Here is a 15,228-nt window from a genome sequence, read left to right on the forward strand (position 1 = left end):
GTCTGTCTCTATTGGAGTCCCTAAGTTTATTAACATTTAAATTAAAAATGATTAAAAATAAACTACACAAAATAAACTAGACTAACCAAAACAAAGCTGAAGACAGCAGCACGTGTAGTTCAAACTCAGAGGAGTGAGACAGCAGGCACGTTGGGCTCAGAATAAAAACTAGACCAACAGTTGTGTCCAGAACTGTCTCCAATCCAAACTGGGAGCTGGTTCCTTAGAGCTGAAGGCTCTGCCTCCCAGTTTACTTTCAAACACCCCTGGAAGTCAGCCCACAGTGTGAGAGGGAAGTGCTCTGTTGGGCTAGTTTGACTGATCGTGTGATGGGGTCTGATCATTCATTCAAGTGCTTCTTTTAACTGGGACCTTACAATAGAAACTAATAATATAAGATCTCTTTTTAATCCCAGCAGCGTTTTGGTTCAACTGAAGGCTCTTCCACCTGAAAACGAGGACTTTCCACAGCCCTGCCTGTGCAGGGACCAGTGTCTGTGCATCTCTGTGAGACGCGGTGGTTCTAATTGTAGCAGTGTTGCACAGATGAGTAAAATCAGGTCCACAGATTTATTTCATGTGCAGATTAAAGGACACGTGCTGACCAAAAAGGGGTTTTCACGGTGTTACTGGAGGCCAGTAGACTAAAATCCAGTGTAAATAGAAACGTTCCTGAGATTTCTAGGCCCAAATCCAACATTGCGAGTTTTTTCTTAATTACAGAAATAATTTACATTATTAATGACGTGTTGTATGTGGACAGGCAAAGCATCTCAGAGGTGGATGTCTCAGATAAATCCAGAGTTGTCTGCTATAATAGAGCTAAACAGGACTAAATGGAAAAATGTGTGTGTTTTGTGTCATTTGTTTGAAGTGGCCCATAAATGAAAATGAACAGAACGGAGCTACAGAGTGAATGAAGCCTTTGAATGCTGCAGTAAAAGGTGGAAATTGGGCAGGCCCTACTGTCCAGCAGGATGCTACGCCTGATTTTCCTCTCAGTAAAGAGTTGTTTGTTTTGTAGGTCAGGATGGAAACGCTGCCCTTTGTCAAACTGTACACAACAGCAAACCCACTCAGGGCAAAGTGTGATTCTCACTGACTCACAACATCAACAGCCGAGAGCAAAAATCAATAAAGTGAAGAGAAGATGGCGCTTATGAAGCGCCTTGAGGCAACTTTTGTTGTGATTTGGCGCTATATAAATAAAATTGAATTGAACTTTACTTAGCACACTCGTTTGTAGTTGTGGACGAGTAACAAGCTTTAATGAACACTTCGTATCTAAACTCTGACCCCTGAAAAAGACGCGTTGCATTGAGAAATCTGTGCGCTGAAGTGAGCGAGCGGTCTCACAGTGCTCATTCTTTGCTGTTGCGGCCGCAGAGGAGCAGCCGTGTGAAGAAGGCTGGACTAAGTTTCAGGGGAACTGCTACCGACACTTCACCGAGAGAGAGACGTGGGTGACAGCGGAGCAGCGCTGCCGCGATCACAACGCCCACCTGGTCAGCATCATCTCCCCAGAGGAGCAGAACTCTGTCAACGGTGAGTATTTATCGGATGTGTGTGAGAGACGGGAGCAGAGAGAGAATCGAGGCGCTTTGTTTTGTCTCCACAGCAAATGCACAAGACTACCAGTGGATCGGGCTGAATGACAAGACCATAGAGAATGACTTCCAGTGGACTGACGGCACTCCTCTGGTGAGTGGGCGTGTTGGACTGAGGGAACAGGATATTATTCACACTGGGTCAGAACAAAAATCTATCAGTGCTTGAACTAAGGAAACGCACAATTTGAGTGTGATGGCAGCAACATTGTCATGGTGCTGGGTAGTTGACCCAGCGTTTTGGCGTTATTATTATTATTAGCTGATCTGATGTTTAATTTCTTCATGGTTATATTTATTAGTATGTAGGTTTCATTTTCAGGGTTTCCAGTTCTAGGCAGGGCTGGACAAAAAAATCGGCCCGGGCATTTTGACTAGAGACCGGCCCACCAGGTATTATAGGAAAAACCATAAAGCCTTTGAATGAAAACAAACGCTGTTGTCACAGTGATGCAGACTGTCTTGTTGGTATATATGTATCAGTCTAATAAACTTAAACCTACACCATCCTCCCTATTCTGGTATTCTAAACTGCTTGGTCGACTTAACCTCCTGAACTATCTACAACACATGGTGAAAACCTGAAATTAAGACAGAGAAGACTAGAGGGGAGACATGATCATTACTGATTACTGATGACAGATTTAGATATATTTTCATAAACCATTCATTTGCCACATCAATAAACAGCATGGCAGGGCAAAATATTTTTTCTAACATGGCAACCTTTAAAAAGTGAAAGGAGACAGAAAGACAGGTGAGAAAGAATAAAACTTAATTGACTTTTTGATGGCATTTTGCACACAATACTGGTACAGTATCTAGAAAATGTGGGAAAATACTGGCATCATATGCAGTACTTAGCTACTTCTGAAGAAATTATGATGGGATCCTAAAAAAAATTACTATGTGCAATAATGGATTTCTATACATTTTACATCAGATGAAAACGTTTGTTGTAAGATTCAGATAATTATTTTTTAAAAGCGAGGCATGAGAATAAAAAAGAAAAGTATTTCTTTGTGCCCCCCTCTCCCTGTTAATGCCCTACCTGCCCCCCTGGCAAAACTTTGCTAGACCCGCCCCTGCAGTTACCAGCTGTCAGCTACTTAGAAAAGGATCCTGATGTTATTTGTCTCTCAGAAACAGTTCATAACTTCCCTTCAACTCATTCATGTCACCTAAAAGGTGAACCTGTTTCTCCATCACCTGTTCAGCTCTGATGATTCAGTAAGGACATCTCCTGGTTTCATCTTCATGTTTCCTTCTCACCACAATCCAAACCGACATCATGACCAGCAGCTTTTACAGCTGTGGCTCCAGCAAACATCAGCTGATACTAGAAATTAATATTAAATAAATTCTAACAACAGCTGATCAAGCTTAAACGTGCTGCTGTTGTTTAGCACGACATCCGCTGGTTTCCTCTTTCTGGCGCAAAGTGGGCGATAAACAAACAAGAGAGAAAAGCCGATCAGCTGATCACTGATCAGTTTCATGATTGAAGTAGCAACAGGAGAGGGAGGGGAGAGAATGAGAGAAGAAGAGGAAGCTGTGCAGCGCAAAGACACAGACAAGATAAAACAAGTTCAACATCAGTAACATCATAGCACCCGCCCAGCAGTATATATACTCCATCATGCTAGCTAGTACGCAGTACGAGTTATTGTAACTGACTGTAAAAAGTCAGCATAACGAAAATAAACTCCACCTAAACTTGGTTTATATCTGACCAGATAGACTGCAGGTCATAACTTCTTACCTGAAGTTCAGTTCACTGCCTCGGGTCTCTGCTCCTCCTGCCTTTCCGTCATCCACCTGCCAGCGTGTTGCATCTGCTGGCCTCCACCACTTGCTAATGTTACTGAATCTGTGGAAGCTCCGCAATAGCCACCACCAAACAACTGAGTTAATTTTACACATCTCCCAGCATCTGGCCAATCCACCACCTTTCAGTGTTTATACCGTTATGGAAAAAAACGAAAAAAAAAACAAAAAACAACAGCCCATAAAAACGAAAAATCACCATCGGCCCACCGGGCAAATGCCAGTCCAGCTATGGTTCTAGGTTTATTTCCTGTGTCATTCCCCTGGTGCTTTGTTCGTGTCCCTGAGTTTGTCTTTGTGAATTTCCTGTTTTACTTTGAAGGTCTGTGTCTGTTATCACTGTGTCAGCTTGTGTCTTCCTGTCGTCTTGTGAATTAGGATCAGCTGTGCTCCCCTCCAGTGTGTCACTAGGGATGGGTATTGTTTAGATTTTATCCGATACCAGTACCAAACTGGTACTTCTGAAACGGTGCCGGTGCTTAAACGGTGCTCGAACCGGTGCTTAAAGAATGGAGAACACAAACTTTGTCCTAAAACCTCTCATGTTCAGCTGTTTTTTTGTAAAAAGATAACAATGTTAGCCTTTTCTGCAGCTATAGGGGATTTATGGCATCACTCTTGGCTGGAAGCAGTGCTTAAACAATGGAAAAAACAAACTTTGTCCAAAAACCTCTCATGTTTAGCTGTTTCCCACTTTTTCTTTGGTCATTTTAGCCTTTTTGGCCAGCGTGAAGGGAGTATCTGCCATCAAACAAGAAGACAGCTGCATGTACCTACGACGGTGTTTGCTAGTTCACCTTACATGCATTAATGTAATAACGTGGTTAGCGTACTCAACGTAAATTACACACGAACAACATTAAGCTACTCATGCAGAAAAGAACGGCTGCTGCTGCCATTATCATCCGTCATCATTTCTTCTACACTGGCAGGGCTATGGGCCAATGTGAGTGAAGTTGCCCCCCCACCTTCTTCAAATCCAACAAAAGTGGTATCAAACGTTTGTGCTACGTTTGTGCTGGTTTGTGCTGCAAAAATTTTCATTTGTGCCGTTATCATTTTAAAGATATTAATAAAAATCATCCAAGTGACTTCTTCAGTCTCAGCTGACTGCAGGTTTTCCCAACCTTATAAACACATGTGAGTGAAGTTGGCCCCCCTATCTTCTTCAAATCGAACAAAATTGATGTCAAACATTTGTCCTGCAAATTATTTTGTTTGTGCAGGTTATGTTTCCCTAATTTTATACACAGTATATGTACAGTGAGAGAGAGATGTTACATCTGTCTTCACTTGCATCCCAGTCATAGAAGCATTGGAGGTCGTTCATAAGAGATTACAGGATCACCCCAACCTCAGCAACAGGACCACCCTCAGCACTGATCAGTTGTGTTTGCTTTTGGAACTGTGTCTTAATTCCACCTATTTTGCATAAGGGTCAGTACAGGCAGAAATCTAGGTGTGCCATGGGTTCCCCCAGGCCCCTGGTCAAAGTCACCAAACCAGTCCGTAAGCAGGTACAGGTGTGGCCAGAAGGGTCCTCAGAGGCACTGCAAGACTGCTTTTCCACCACAGGCTGCCACACACGACAACACCACAGACTTTCAGGAATATACAGAAACTGTCATTGCCTACATCCCAAAATGCATCGATGATGTCACAGAGACCAGGACTGTCACTGTCCGGGCCAATCAGAAACCATGGCTCACAGGTCAGGTTTAAATGCTCCTAAGGTTGAAAAATGCAAGCCTTCAGCGCCGGGAATTAGGTGAGCCTAAGAACAGCAAGGGCAAACCTGTGGCATCAGCTGCAGCAAAGCTTCAGCGACAGCAGAGATACTTGGAGGCAGTGGCAAAGAATACAAACCATCACAGACTATAGGCCCACTCTACAGACCGTGGTGACACAATCCCCAGACAGTGTGTGGAGATCCCTTGCCAAAATCAGTACACGCAAAGCTCCAGGTCCTGATAACATCCTTGGACGAGCACTGACGGACTATGCTGTGGAACTCACAAATGTCTTCACAGACATCTTTAACACATCACTAGGGTCAGGCCGTCGTTCCCACATGCCTCAAAGCCTCCACCATCATTACTGTACCCAAGAAGTCATCTACCTCCTGCTTTAAGGACTACCGTCCTGTCAAACTCACCTCCATCATTATGAAGAGCTTTGAACGGTTAGTCATGCATCAAATCAAATTATCGACCTGGATCCATTTGAGTTCGCATACCGGTCAAAACGCTCAACCGATGATGGAATCAACTGCCCTTCACTCAGCCCTCACACATCTGAACACTAGAGACTCATACAGTGGGGCAAAAAAGTATTTAGTCAGCCACCGATTGTGCAAGTTCCCCCACCTAAAATGATGACAGAGGTCAGTAATTTGCACCAGAGGTACACTTCAACTGTGAGAGACAGAATGTGAAAAAAAAAATCCATGAATCCACATGGTAGGATTTGTAAAGAATTTATTCGTAAATCAGGGTGGAAAATAAGTATTTGGTCAATAACAAAAATACAACTCAATACTTTGTAACATAACCTTTGTTGGCAATAACAGAGGTCAAACGTTTACTATAGGTCTTTACCAGGTTTGCACACACAGTAGCTGGTATTTTGGCCCATTCCTCCATGCAGATCTTCTCGAGAGCAGTGATGTTTTGGGGCTGTCGCCGAGCAACACGGACTTTCAACTCCCGCCACAGATTTTCTATGGGGTTGAGGTCTGGAGACTGGCTAGGCCACTCCAGGACTTTCAAATGCTTCTTACAGAGCCACTCCTTTGTTGCCCGGGCGGTGTGTTTTGGATCATTGTCATGTTGGAAGACCCAGCCTCGTTTCATCTTCAAAGTTCTCACTGATGGAAGGAGGTTTTGGCTCAAAATCTCACGATACATGGCCCCATTCATTCTGTCCTTAACACGGATCAGTCGTCCTGTCCCCTTGGCAGAAAAACAGCCCCATAGCATGATGTTTCCACCCCCATGCTTCACAGTAGGTATGGTGTTCTTGGGATGCAACTCAGTATTCTTCTTCCTCCAAACACGACGAGTTGAGTTTATACCAAAAAGTTCTACTTTGGTTTCATCTGACCACATGACATTCTCCCAATCCTCTGCTGTATCATCCATGTGCTCTCTGGCAAACTTCAGACGGGCCTGGACATGCACTGGCTTCAGCAGCGGAACACGTCTGGCACTGCGGGATTTGATTCCCTGCCGTTGTAGTGTGTTACTGATGGTGACCTTTGTTACTTTGGTCCCAGCTCTCTGCAGGTCATTCACCAGGTCCCCCCGTGTGGTTCTGGGATCTTTGCTCACCGTTCTCATGATCATTCTGACCCCACGGGATGAGATCTTGTGTGGAGCCCCAGATCGAGGGGGATTATCAGTGGTCTTGTATGTCTTCCATTTTCTGATGATTGCTCCCACAGTTGATTTTTTCACACCAAGCTGCTTGCCTATTGTAGATTCACTCTTCCCAGTCTGGTGCAGGTCTACAATACTTTTCCTGGTGTCCTTCGAAAGCTCTTTGGTCTTGGCCATGGCGGAGTTTGGAGTCTGACTGTTTGAGGCTGTGGACAGGTGTCTTTTATACAGATGATGAGTTCAAACAGGTGCCATTCATACAGGTAACGAGTGGGGGACAGAAAAGCTTCTTACAGAAGACGTTACAGGTCTGTGAGAGCCAGAGATTTTCCTTGTTTGAGGTGACCAAATACTTATTTTCCACCCTGATTTATGAATAAATTCTTTACAAATCCTACCATGTGAATTCATGGATTTTTTTTCACATTCTGTCTCTCACAGTTGAAGTGTACCTCTGGTGCAAATTACTGACCTCTGTCATCATTTTAAGTGGGGGAACTTGCACAATCGGTGGCTGACTAAATACTTTTTTGCCCCACTGTATGTCAGAGTGCTGTTCATAGACTTCAGTTCAGCATTCAACACCATCATTCCCCAGCAACTCATTCATAAAAAAGGATCTGCTGGGGATCAGCACCTTGCTGTATAACGGGCTGCTAGATTTCTTGACAGGAAGACAGCAGACAGTATGGGTCGACAGCAACACCTCCAGCCCAAGAACACTGAATACGGGGGCTCCCCAAGGATGTGTGTTGAGCCCCCTTCTCTTCACTCTGCTGACCCACGACGGGATCTACTACAGGGGTGAAGTTAACCATCTGGCAGAGTGGTACAGCAACAACAACCTGTCCCTGAATGTGGAGAAGACCAACAGCAACTCTACTTCCTCTGCAAACTGAGAAGCACAAGAGATTCAATCCCCATTATGAGCACCTTCTACAGAGGCACAGTTGAGAGTATCCTCACCAGCTGCATCACTGTGTGGTATGACTCCTGCACTGGGTTCTGCAGGAAAAAATGACAACGGGTAGTGAGAGCAGCCGAGAGCATTGTGGGGACCTCTCTTGCCTCCCTCCCCAGGAGATCTACTGCACCTGCCTCATCTGGAAGGTCCTCTCTATTACAGGTGACTCCACTCATCCCTTCAACAGCGTCTTCAGTTTGCTGCCATCAGGAATGATACTGAAGAGCCTCCGGGCCAGAACACGCAGACTGAGAGACAGCTTCGTCCATTGGGCTGTCAGGATGCTGACCATAGCTGTGTCCCAAAACGTCGGCTGCATCCTTCGGAGGACCCGGCTTTCGCGGTCTACGTGGGCAGGTTCCTTCAAAGACCGAGAAGGCCGGAAGTGCGAGGCTGTGAAATGGGACGGTCTAGCCTTCAGATTTGCGTCACCGCTGTCTTGGTGGAGTTTAATAAACTGAGCCGTCTGCTCCTTGCTATCTAAAATATATCAGGACACTGGCGGAAATTCTCGATCGTCTCACACTTCTGTTTAATCGGTTTTCTGTTTGACGTTTATTCAGCTGTGTGAAAATCCTGGAGGAACCCACCCGATGGATTAATAAAGTTTTATTTAATCTAATAACTTTGATCTCAGCCAAACCGATTTAGTCCGGAACAAATAAAACACCGAAAAAAGGCAAACAATTACATTTTTAAGTTATCCGAGTGACTTATATATCATGTTTAACCTGAGTAGCGAAAGAGCGGGGGTCTGAAAACGAGTGTGTAACAGCTGTGAGCATGAAGCAATTCCATTCAAAGACAATTTGCCGTTTATGCTTTTTAGTCTAATTCAACTTTATGTGTGGAAACATTTTCATCGATTAATGCTTCTATTGTTTTTTGAACTTTTTGCTGTTGAGAAAAGACAAAACAATAAAATCTAATTTAGCAGTAAAAGATGACATACAGGACAACTGGTAAAGCTGTTGTGGTCCTGTTTACACTGAGGTTTACCTGTTTGCTCTCGTCTCTTCAGCAATACGAGAACTGGAGGCCTAACCAGCCGGACAACTACGTGAACTCTGAAGAAGATTGTGTGGTGATGATCTGGCATTCTGACGGCCAGTGGAATGATGTACCCTGTAGTTATCATCTGCCCTTCACCTGCAAGAAAGGCTCAGGTAGGCTGGCTCAGCAAAACCTCTGGAGCAAAACCTTCAAGTCTAGTCTAGTCTGTTTGGTCTGGTTATCAATACAAGGCAGATATCTGAATGGTAGAATATATGTCCAGTGGTTTGGAGTCCTTCATAGGTGGAGCAGGTTTATCTTTTTGCATTAGGCTGGCTAAAGCTTCCTACAGTGTGACTCATACTGGGCTCTGTGAAAGAGTCCTAACACTAACAAAACAAACGTGTTGGATTTTGGCTGTTGCAAAAACAAACTCGACTCGGAGCTAACTAACGCAGCAATGTTTTAGCTTTTTACCTAAAATACGTACTGCAGGAAACACATTGTTTGATATGATGTCCTCTGGTACTACCTTCAGTGTCCTGTGGTGCCCCGCCGGAGGTGGCCAATGCTTGCATGTTTGGCAAAAAGAGGGTGGTGTACCCCGTCGGCTCCATCATTCGTTATCAGTGCAATCCAGGATTTAGACAGCGCCATCTACCGCTGGTGCGCTGTCAACCAGACGGACAGTGGGAGGAGCCCCAAGTGAAATGCACTGATGGTGAGCATGCTCTGTATAGATTCGTACTGAGAAGTTATTTCTCATAATAAGTCTTTGTTTGGTTTTTCCCGCGCTGCAGTGAAAAGTCAAAGGAGAGCACAGAGGAGGAGCCGCAGGAGTCCAGAACGCAACAGCAGGCGTCGCTAAGGAGTCAAAATTGCAATTTATTATTTCAAAAGAACATTAATGGGACACAAAAATGAATTTTCTATACAAGTCAAGAAGATTTCTAGAGGCAATGTTCTGGAACACACACATGGGAGTGGCTACACCGTGGTAATGTGATTTTTTTTTTCTGTGGCTCCTGTCCTTACTTTATTGTTCTGGTTGTTAATGGTTATTGTGTGTCTTGTAATATATTTTTGTTTAGTATTGCTGGCACACTTTGATTCACAGATGGTACGTTCTGCTGTAGATGTTATCATAGAGACGGACGCTGGTGCAGGAATCATGTTAACATGATTCATGAAGTCAGGCACCAAAAAGTCATACGTGTGGGTGTATGTGGTACGCCGGAGATACTTCTGCAGGTTCAAGGTTATTCCTTCTTTTTCAAATTCAGCTGAGGTTCAGTTGAAGATTTACACAGTAGTGTAACTAGTGCAGTTACAATTAAAAGGCATGAGCATGTAAGACAGCTCTAAAGCTAACAGGCCGCATACATGAAGATATATGAGTTCAGTCATTTGGACTTTTGGGTTATGTTTGGGCAGAAATGATCCAAGTTTAACTAGAACTGAGAGGACTGTGCTATCACACCTGTTAGGTGGTTTAATTTAGACCCGGGGTTGTTTTTCCGAGTGTCACGTGAACAGACTTTGTAACAAACTGAGGACATAAAGTCACAATGGTTCTCACTAGTTCTCATTAAATAAATCAGTAATATTGTGAATTTATCTGTGATTTTATTGTTGGTATACAGCTGAGAGGTTCATTCAACTACTGTGGCGATCCATGTTATGCAAGAACTAGCCAAAAATCTATATTATTTAATATGAATATTATATTTGCTTACTGCATAGAAAGAAGATTCAGTAAAGAAAAACTCAGCACTTGTGTATTATTGACATTGTATGAAATCTCAAAATTCTGTGTGCCCAGAGAGGCCTTATGGACATGAAGCATGGCCGAGCTAAATCCAGTGGATGAGACAAATGAAAAAAAGACAAGAAGGAAGAATTTATAGTGGTAAATGGCCTGTATTTTATATAGCGCTTTACTAGTCCCCAAGGACCCCAAAGCGCTTTACATATCCAGTCATCCACCCATTCACGCACACATTCACACACTAGTGAACAAAAAGCAAACAGCCAACGGTCCAATATGCCTTTTTACTGAGCCAGTAACTATTGTCCAAGACAACAGCAGCATTAGCAGCACACACGAGCTTCTGCTCAGCTCAAGCTTTATTTCTTAATTATGTTATGCCTAAAGCAGTCAGTTTGTCACGCTGGCTGGTTTTAGCGTTCTCTTCTATGTTCAGGCATTAATCATCCGCCACGAGCTGTGCAGTGCGTAGCTTCTCAGCGGAGCTACAACAATGAGCCTGTTTCCTGTTTCATGTCTGTAACGTCAGAAGAAATGCACGGAGCCCGTCAGCTGCCATGTTTCTCTGCAAACACAGGATTTATTTGTGTGGACGAGTCATGTCTGCAGAGAAGGTCTTCATCTGTGCGAGAGACTTCATTATGTGTTTGGTGTTTCTCGATCATTCTGGCACAGTTCTCTCATCATACTAAATACGTTCAGCAGCCACTTTATTAGGTACGCCTATGCATTACAGTAATGCACCCATGTCAGCGAGTCAAAGCTTTTAGTCATGCAGACGTGGACAGTCTGCTGAAGTTCAAACACACAGATGAATAACTCGTCACAGATGTTTCTGTTGTCACAGATAAACTGGCACACACTGTAGAAAAATGTCACCTTATGGGACCACAGGGGCTCTTTGCTGCAGACGTTACAGTTTCTTTATTTCCCAACTTTGACTGCATTCATTCGTACACTTGTTTTATGTCACTGATGCTGTACATGGAGGCTGTGCCTCTTTAAAAAGCATAAACCAAAGAGCAAGAGTCCACCTTCAAAGCTGTGCATGTTTCTGACATAGAATCTTTTTTACTGAATAAAATGCATCTATTCTATAGTTTCTATTGTTGTCTATATGACAGTGTTGTTGGTTTGATTAAAAAAGACGAAAAAACTATAAAGAATGCTTCCTCACATGTACTGTGTTATTGTTGTATATTGACTCAGGAATACACACACACACACAAACACACACACACTTCTGTCTGCTGTAAATACAATAAATGGTAAATGGCCTGTATTTATATAGCGCTTTACTAGTCCCTAAGGACCCCAAAGCGCTTTACACATCCAGTCATCCACCCATTCACACACTGGTGATGGCAGCTACATTGTAGCCACAGCCACCCTGGGGAGCACTGACAGAGGCGAGGCTGCCGGACACTGACCACTGACCTCTGACCACCACCAGTAGGCAACGGATGAAGTGTCTTGCCCAAGGACACAACGACCGAGACTGTCGGAGTCGGGGCTCGAACCGGCAACCTTCCAATTACAAGATGAACTGCCAGCTCTTGAGCCACGATCAAGAGTATATTTGCAGTAAATCATATTTTCACATGCATGTATATATAAATTTCATCTTATGATCATTTAAGGGAACAGGGTAACTTTGAGTCTGTACAAATATTCAGCTACTGAGAGAGGAACTCAGATGTTTTTAGTCTTTTAGTGACATTTCTCTATCAGGGAAAACCAACCGTGTGCTTCACATGTGCCTGTGAAAATGAGAGCGTCAACCCAAGCATGTGTTTGAGCACCGAGCAGCAGAGTGCTCCGGGATATGAATCCCTGACACGTAACAATGAAAATAAACACACATTTGCCTCATTATGGAATACACCCACCAACTCAGTGTCTTAGTGTGTGTAGTGACTCTGCTCAGTGTTAAATAAACCCTTTGGTTGTTACCTCCTGTAATGGGTTGGTGTTTCTCTTATGACTCTGTCAGTCTTAAATTTGCATGTGTGATGCTGTAGATGAGGGATGTCGAGGGTGAGGTACAGACCAGTGAAAATCCCCCTGTGTCAGTGTAAAAACATTTAGCTACACATGATCACTGAAATATCTTAATATATGACAAAGCAATGAAATTTCAACAGCCCATCTCAGTTTTTCCACATGGTAAATATGTAAAATTATGTTGTGCTCACTGCCCAGACTGTCCTATATTTATAAAACCTTAATAAACGTTTCATTTACTAATGTTTTTGTTAATTTTGTTAATTTTTTTCTTTATTCAGTCAGCCTTGTGTCAATCCAGGAGGTCACCACCCAAACATGCCAGGTAGAGTCAACAAACAGGTCTTTCACCTTTTTGATGTCACAGTGAGCTCAGTGTTTCTGTGGTAAATAACACAGAGCTGACTCATGGGAATAATAACATTATGGTGAATTTGTATTTACCCAACAGGGTGGGATGCATGTGGTGAGTGCTGCCTTGTCTCTGAATAAGGTTCTTTCAACAGTGTCCAGCAACAGAAACATCGCCGCCCTTGAGATGAATCATCTCTGCTCTAAACATGTTTTGCACTTCTATATTAGCAAAAAATGAAATGGTAAAATGTTTGTAATTGTTATTTTTAGCAAGCTGTTACTATGATTGCAGCCAATAAGAAATACTGATTTGCTTGTCGGAGTTCAAATTATGAACTGTAATAGCAGATCTGACATCATTTCATTCAGCACCAAACAGCTTCATGCAAAACCATCGATCTTTCCATTGGACTGCTTCTCACATATATGGTGCTTTCTGTTCTTCCTGAGCACTCAAAGGGGGGATCAAACTGGCAGGTAGCGAGCGAACAGACATCTGTGAGAAAGGTGCACCACCCAGCAGCGTGGAGACTCTGAGCTGAAATAAATCGGATGCATATGCGCTGCCTTGAAAAAGTATTTGTTTTTTGGGGTTTTTTTGCACATTTGTGACATATTTACATGTTTCAGATCATAAGAACAGTTTTAACGTGAGACAAAAGTAACCTGAGTAAATACAAAATGCAGTTTTTAAATGATCATTTCATTTATTAAGGGAAAGCCATGTGTGAAAAAGTAATTTTCTCTTAAATTTAATAACTGGTGGTGTCAACCTTGACACCAAGACCTGCAATCAAGCGTTTGTGATGACTGGCAGTGAGTCTTTCACGTTGGAATTTCTGGAAGGTTTTTGAGCATGTTCATATTTTTTCTTTTGGCAAATGAGATGAGCCTTGGAGTTCTTTGGTGGAGGCCTTAGTTGTGGTTAATCACAATTAATTCATGATGAAAGTTTTGCACATATAGCTAATGTTGATTCTAAGATATCTTGAAATGTGCATACATCCCATAGTTCTGTTCTACATCGCTACAAATGTGCTACATTTACTAAAAAGACTTCTTCCTCCTTCTCTTTTCAAACCTCATCCACTCTCCACTTGCAGTTTATCCATCTACTGGGGAAACTATGGTGGCGTAAGTTAAACTGAAAAACGTGTGATGCAGACTGTCTACCTCCCAAGCTATATATATGAATGACCACTAGATGGTGTGGTGCTGCTGCCAGCTCTGAGTTGCAGCTGTGACCTTTTTTCTTTTCTTTTTTTTTTTACCATGAGGAATCCAAAACGTCACCCCTTAGTATAACCTGGGGGATTACCTGTAGACGACTAGTATACTTTGTGTGGATGTCATGAATGAGACTTCTTTATCTAGGATTATTAAATGTTATTATTCGCGTAGATTATTTATTTGTGTAGATTAGTTCTTTTTGAAATTCAGGTTAGTCTGAAAAATAAATGATTCATCGTGTTCATACTTTTGTGCAGATGGTGCATACTGCTTTATGGGAATGGTTTGGAAATGTTTGCCTGTGTGCTTTTATGCAATATTATTTATTTCTTTTCTTTTTCTTTCTTAAAAACAAAAACAAACAAAAACCTTAATCTGACAGTTAAGGGCAGCACTCAATCAGACAAACAATGCCTCATCTCAAGGCCTTTATTATTAAAAATCTAAAGTAAAGGATACTCCTCTGCAAATGCCCCCCAAAATTATCCAGATAAGCACAAAATATGGATTCTCATCATGCCTTCCACCCCTCTATGATCAGCAGTTTTTGCCTAGTCTGTCTGACAAATAGGACTGAATTTATACAGCTAACATAGAAATATAAAAATAGTTAGTAAAATGTCACAAACGTTACGTTTTTGAGGTATAGATATGTATTTTTATGTGCATGCAATTAAAGACTAATTTTACTCTTTTTATTTTTATTTTTACCATTAGAAATTACTGTATTGATAGATAGACTTTATTGCCATCCAGTCTATACACTAAACAGTGCAGAAAAAAATAACTATTTCCTGGCTCAAAATAGCGCAAAAAAGAAACAAAAAATATATAATATGTACAATATATAACACATATAAACATATGTAGTAGATAATTTTAATACTTTTATAAATATATAAAAACTGAAATATAAAGTAAAAGTGTGACAATAACTAAAAAAAATTGCTTATAAATATAATTATTGGACATTAGATTCCAGAGAGAGAGAGGGGGAGAGAGAGGGGGAGAGAGAGAGAGAGAGCGAAAGAAAGAAAGAGACAGAGAGAGGGAGCCTTGTCTCCGGTCCGGAACCAAAGAACTGTTTGAGTTTCCAGGTCGGAC

The 15,228-nt window shown here is 42.3% G+C and overlaps 1 protein-coding gene across 3 annotated transcripts in view; it reads left to right on the top strand.

Moving 5' to 3' along the window:
• LOC101477422 (aggrecan core protein-like) overlaps window positions 1-11,688 on the top strand; it is a 28,824-nt gene extending 17,136 nt beyond the window's left edge. For all 3 annotated transcript variants that reach the window (XM_076885714.1, XM_004566391.3, XM_076885720.1), the window contains 5 exons: window positions 1,387-1,545; window positions 1,619-1,701; window positions 8,797-8,941; window positions 9,307-9,489; window positions 9,569-11,688. In XM_076885714.1, coding sequence (XP_076741829.1) covers window positions 1,387-1,545; window positions 1,619-1,701; window positions 8,797-8,941; window positions 9,307-9,489; window positions 9,569-9,636 — 638 coding nt within the window. In that variant the 3' untranslated portion in view covers window positions 9,637-11,688. The remainder of the gene's footprint in view (window positions 1-1,386; window positions 1,546-1,618; window positions 1,702-8,796; window positions 8,942-9,306; window positions 9,490-9,568) is intronic.
• The last annotated feature ends 3,540 nt before the right edge of the window (window positions 11,689-15,228 follow it).

Source organism: Maylandia zebra, linkage group LG1, assembly GCF_041146795.1.
Source record: "Maylandia zebra isolate NMK-2024a linkage group LG1, Mzebra_GT3a, whole genome shotgun sequence".
Taxonomy (NCBI): domain Eukaryota; kingdom Metazoa; phylum Chordata; class Actinopteri; order Cichliformes; family Cichlidae; genus Maylandia; species Maylandia zebra.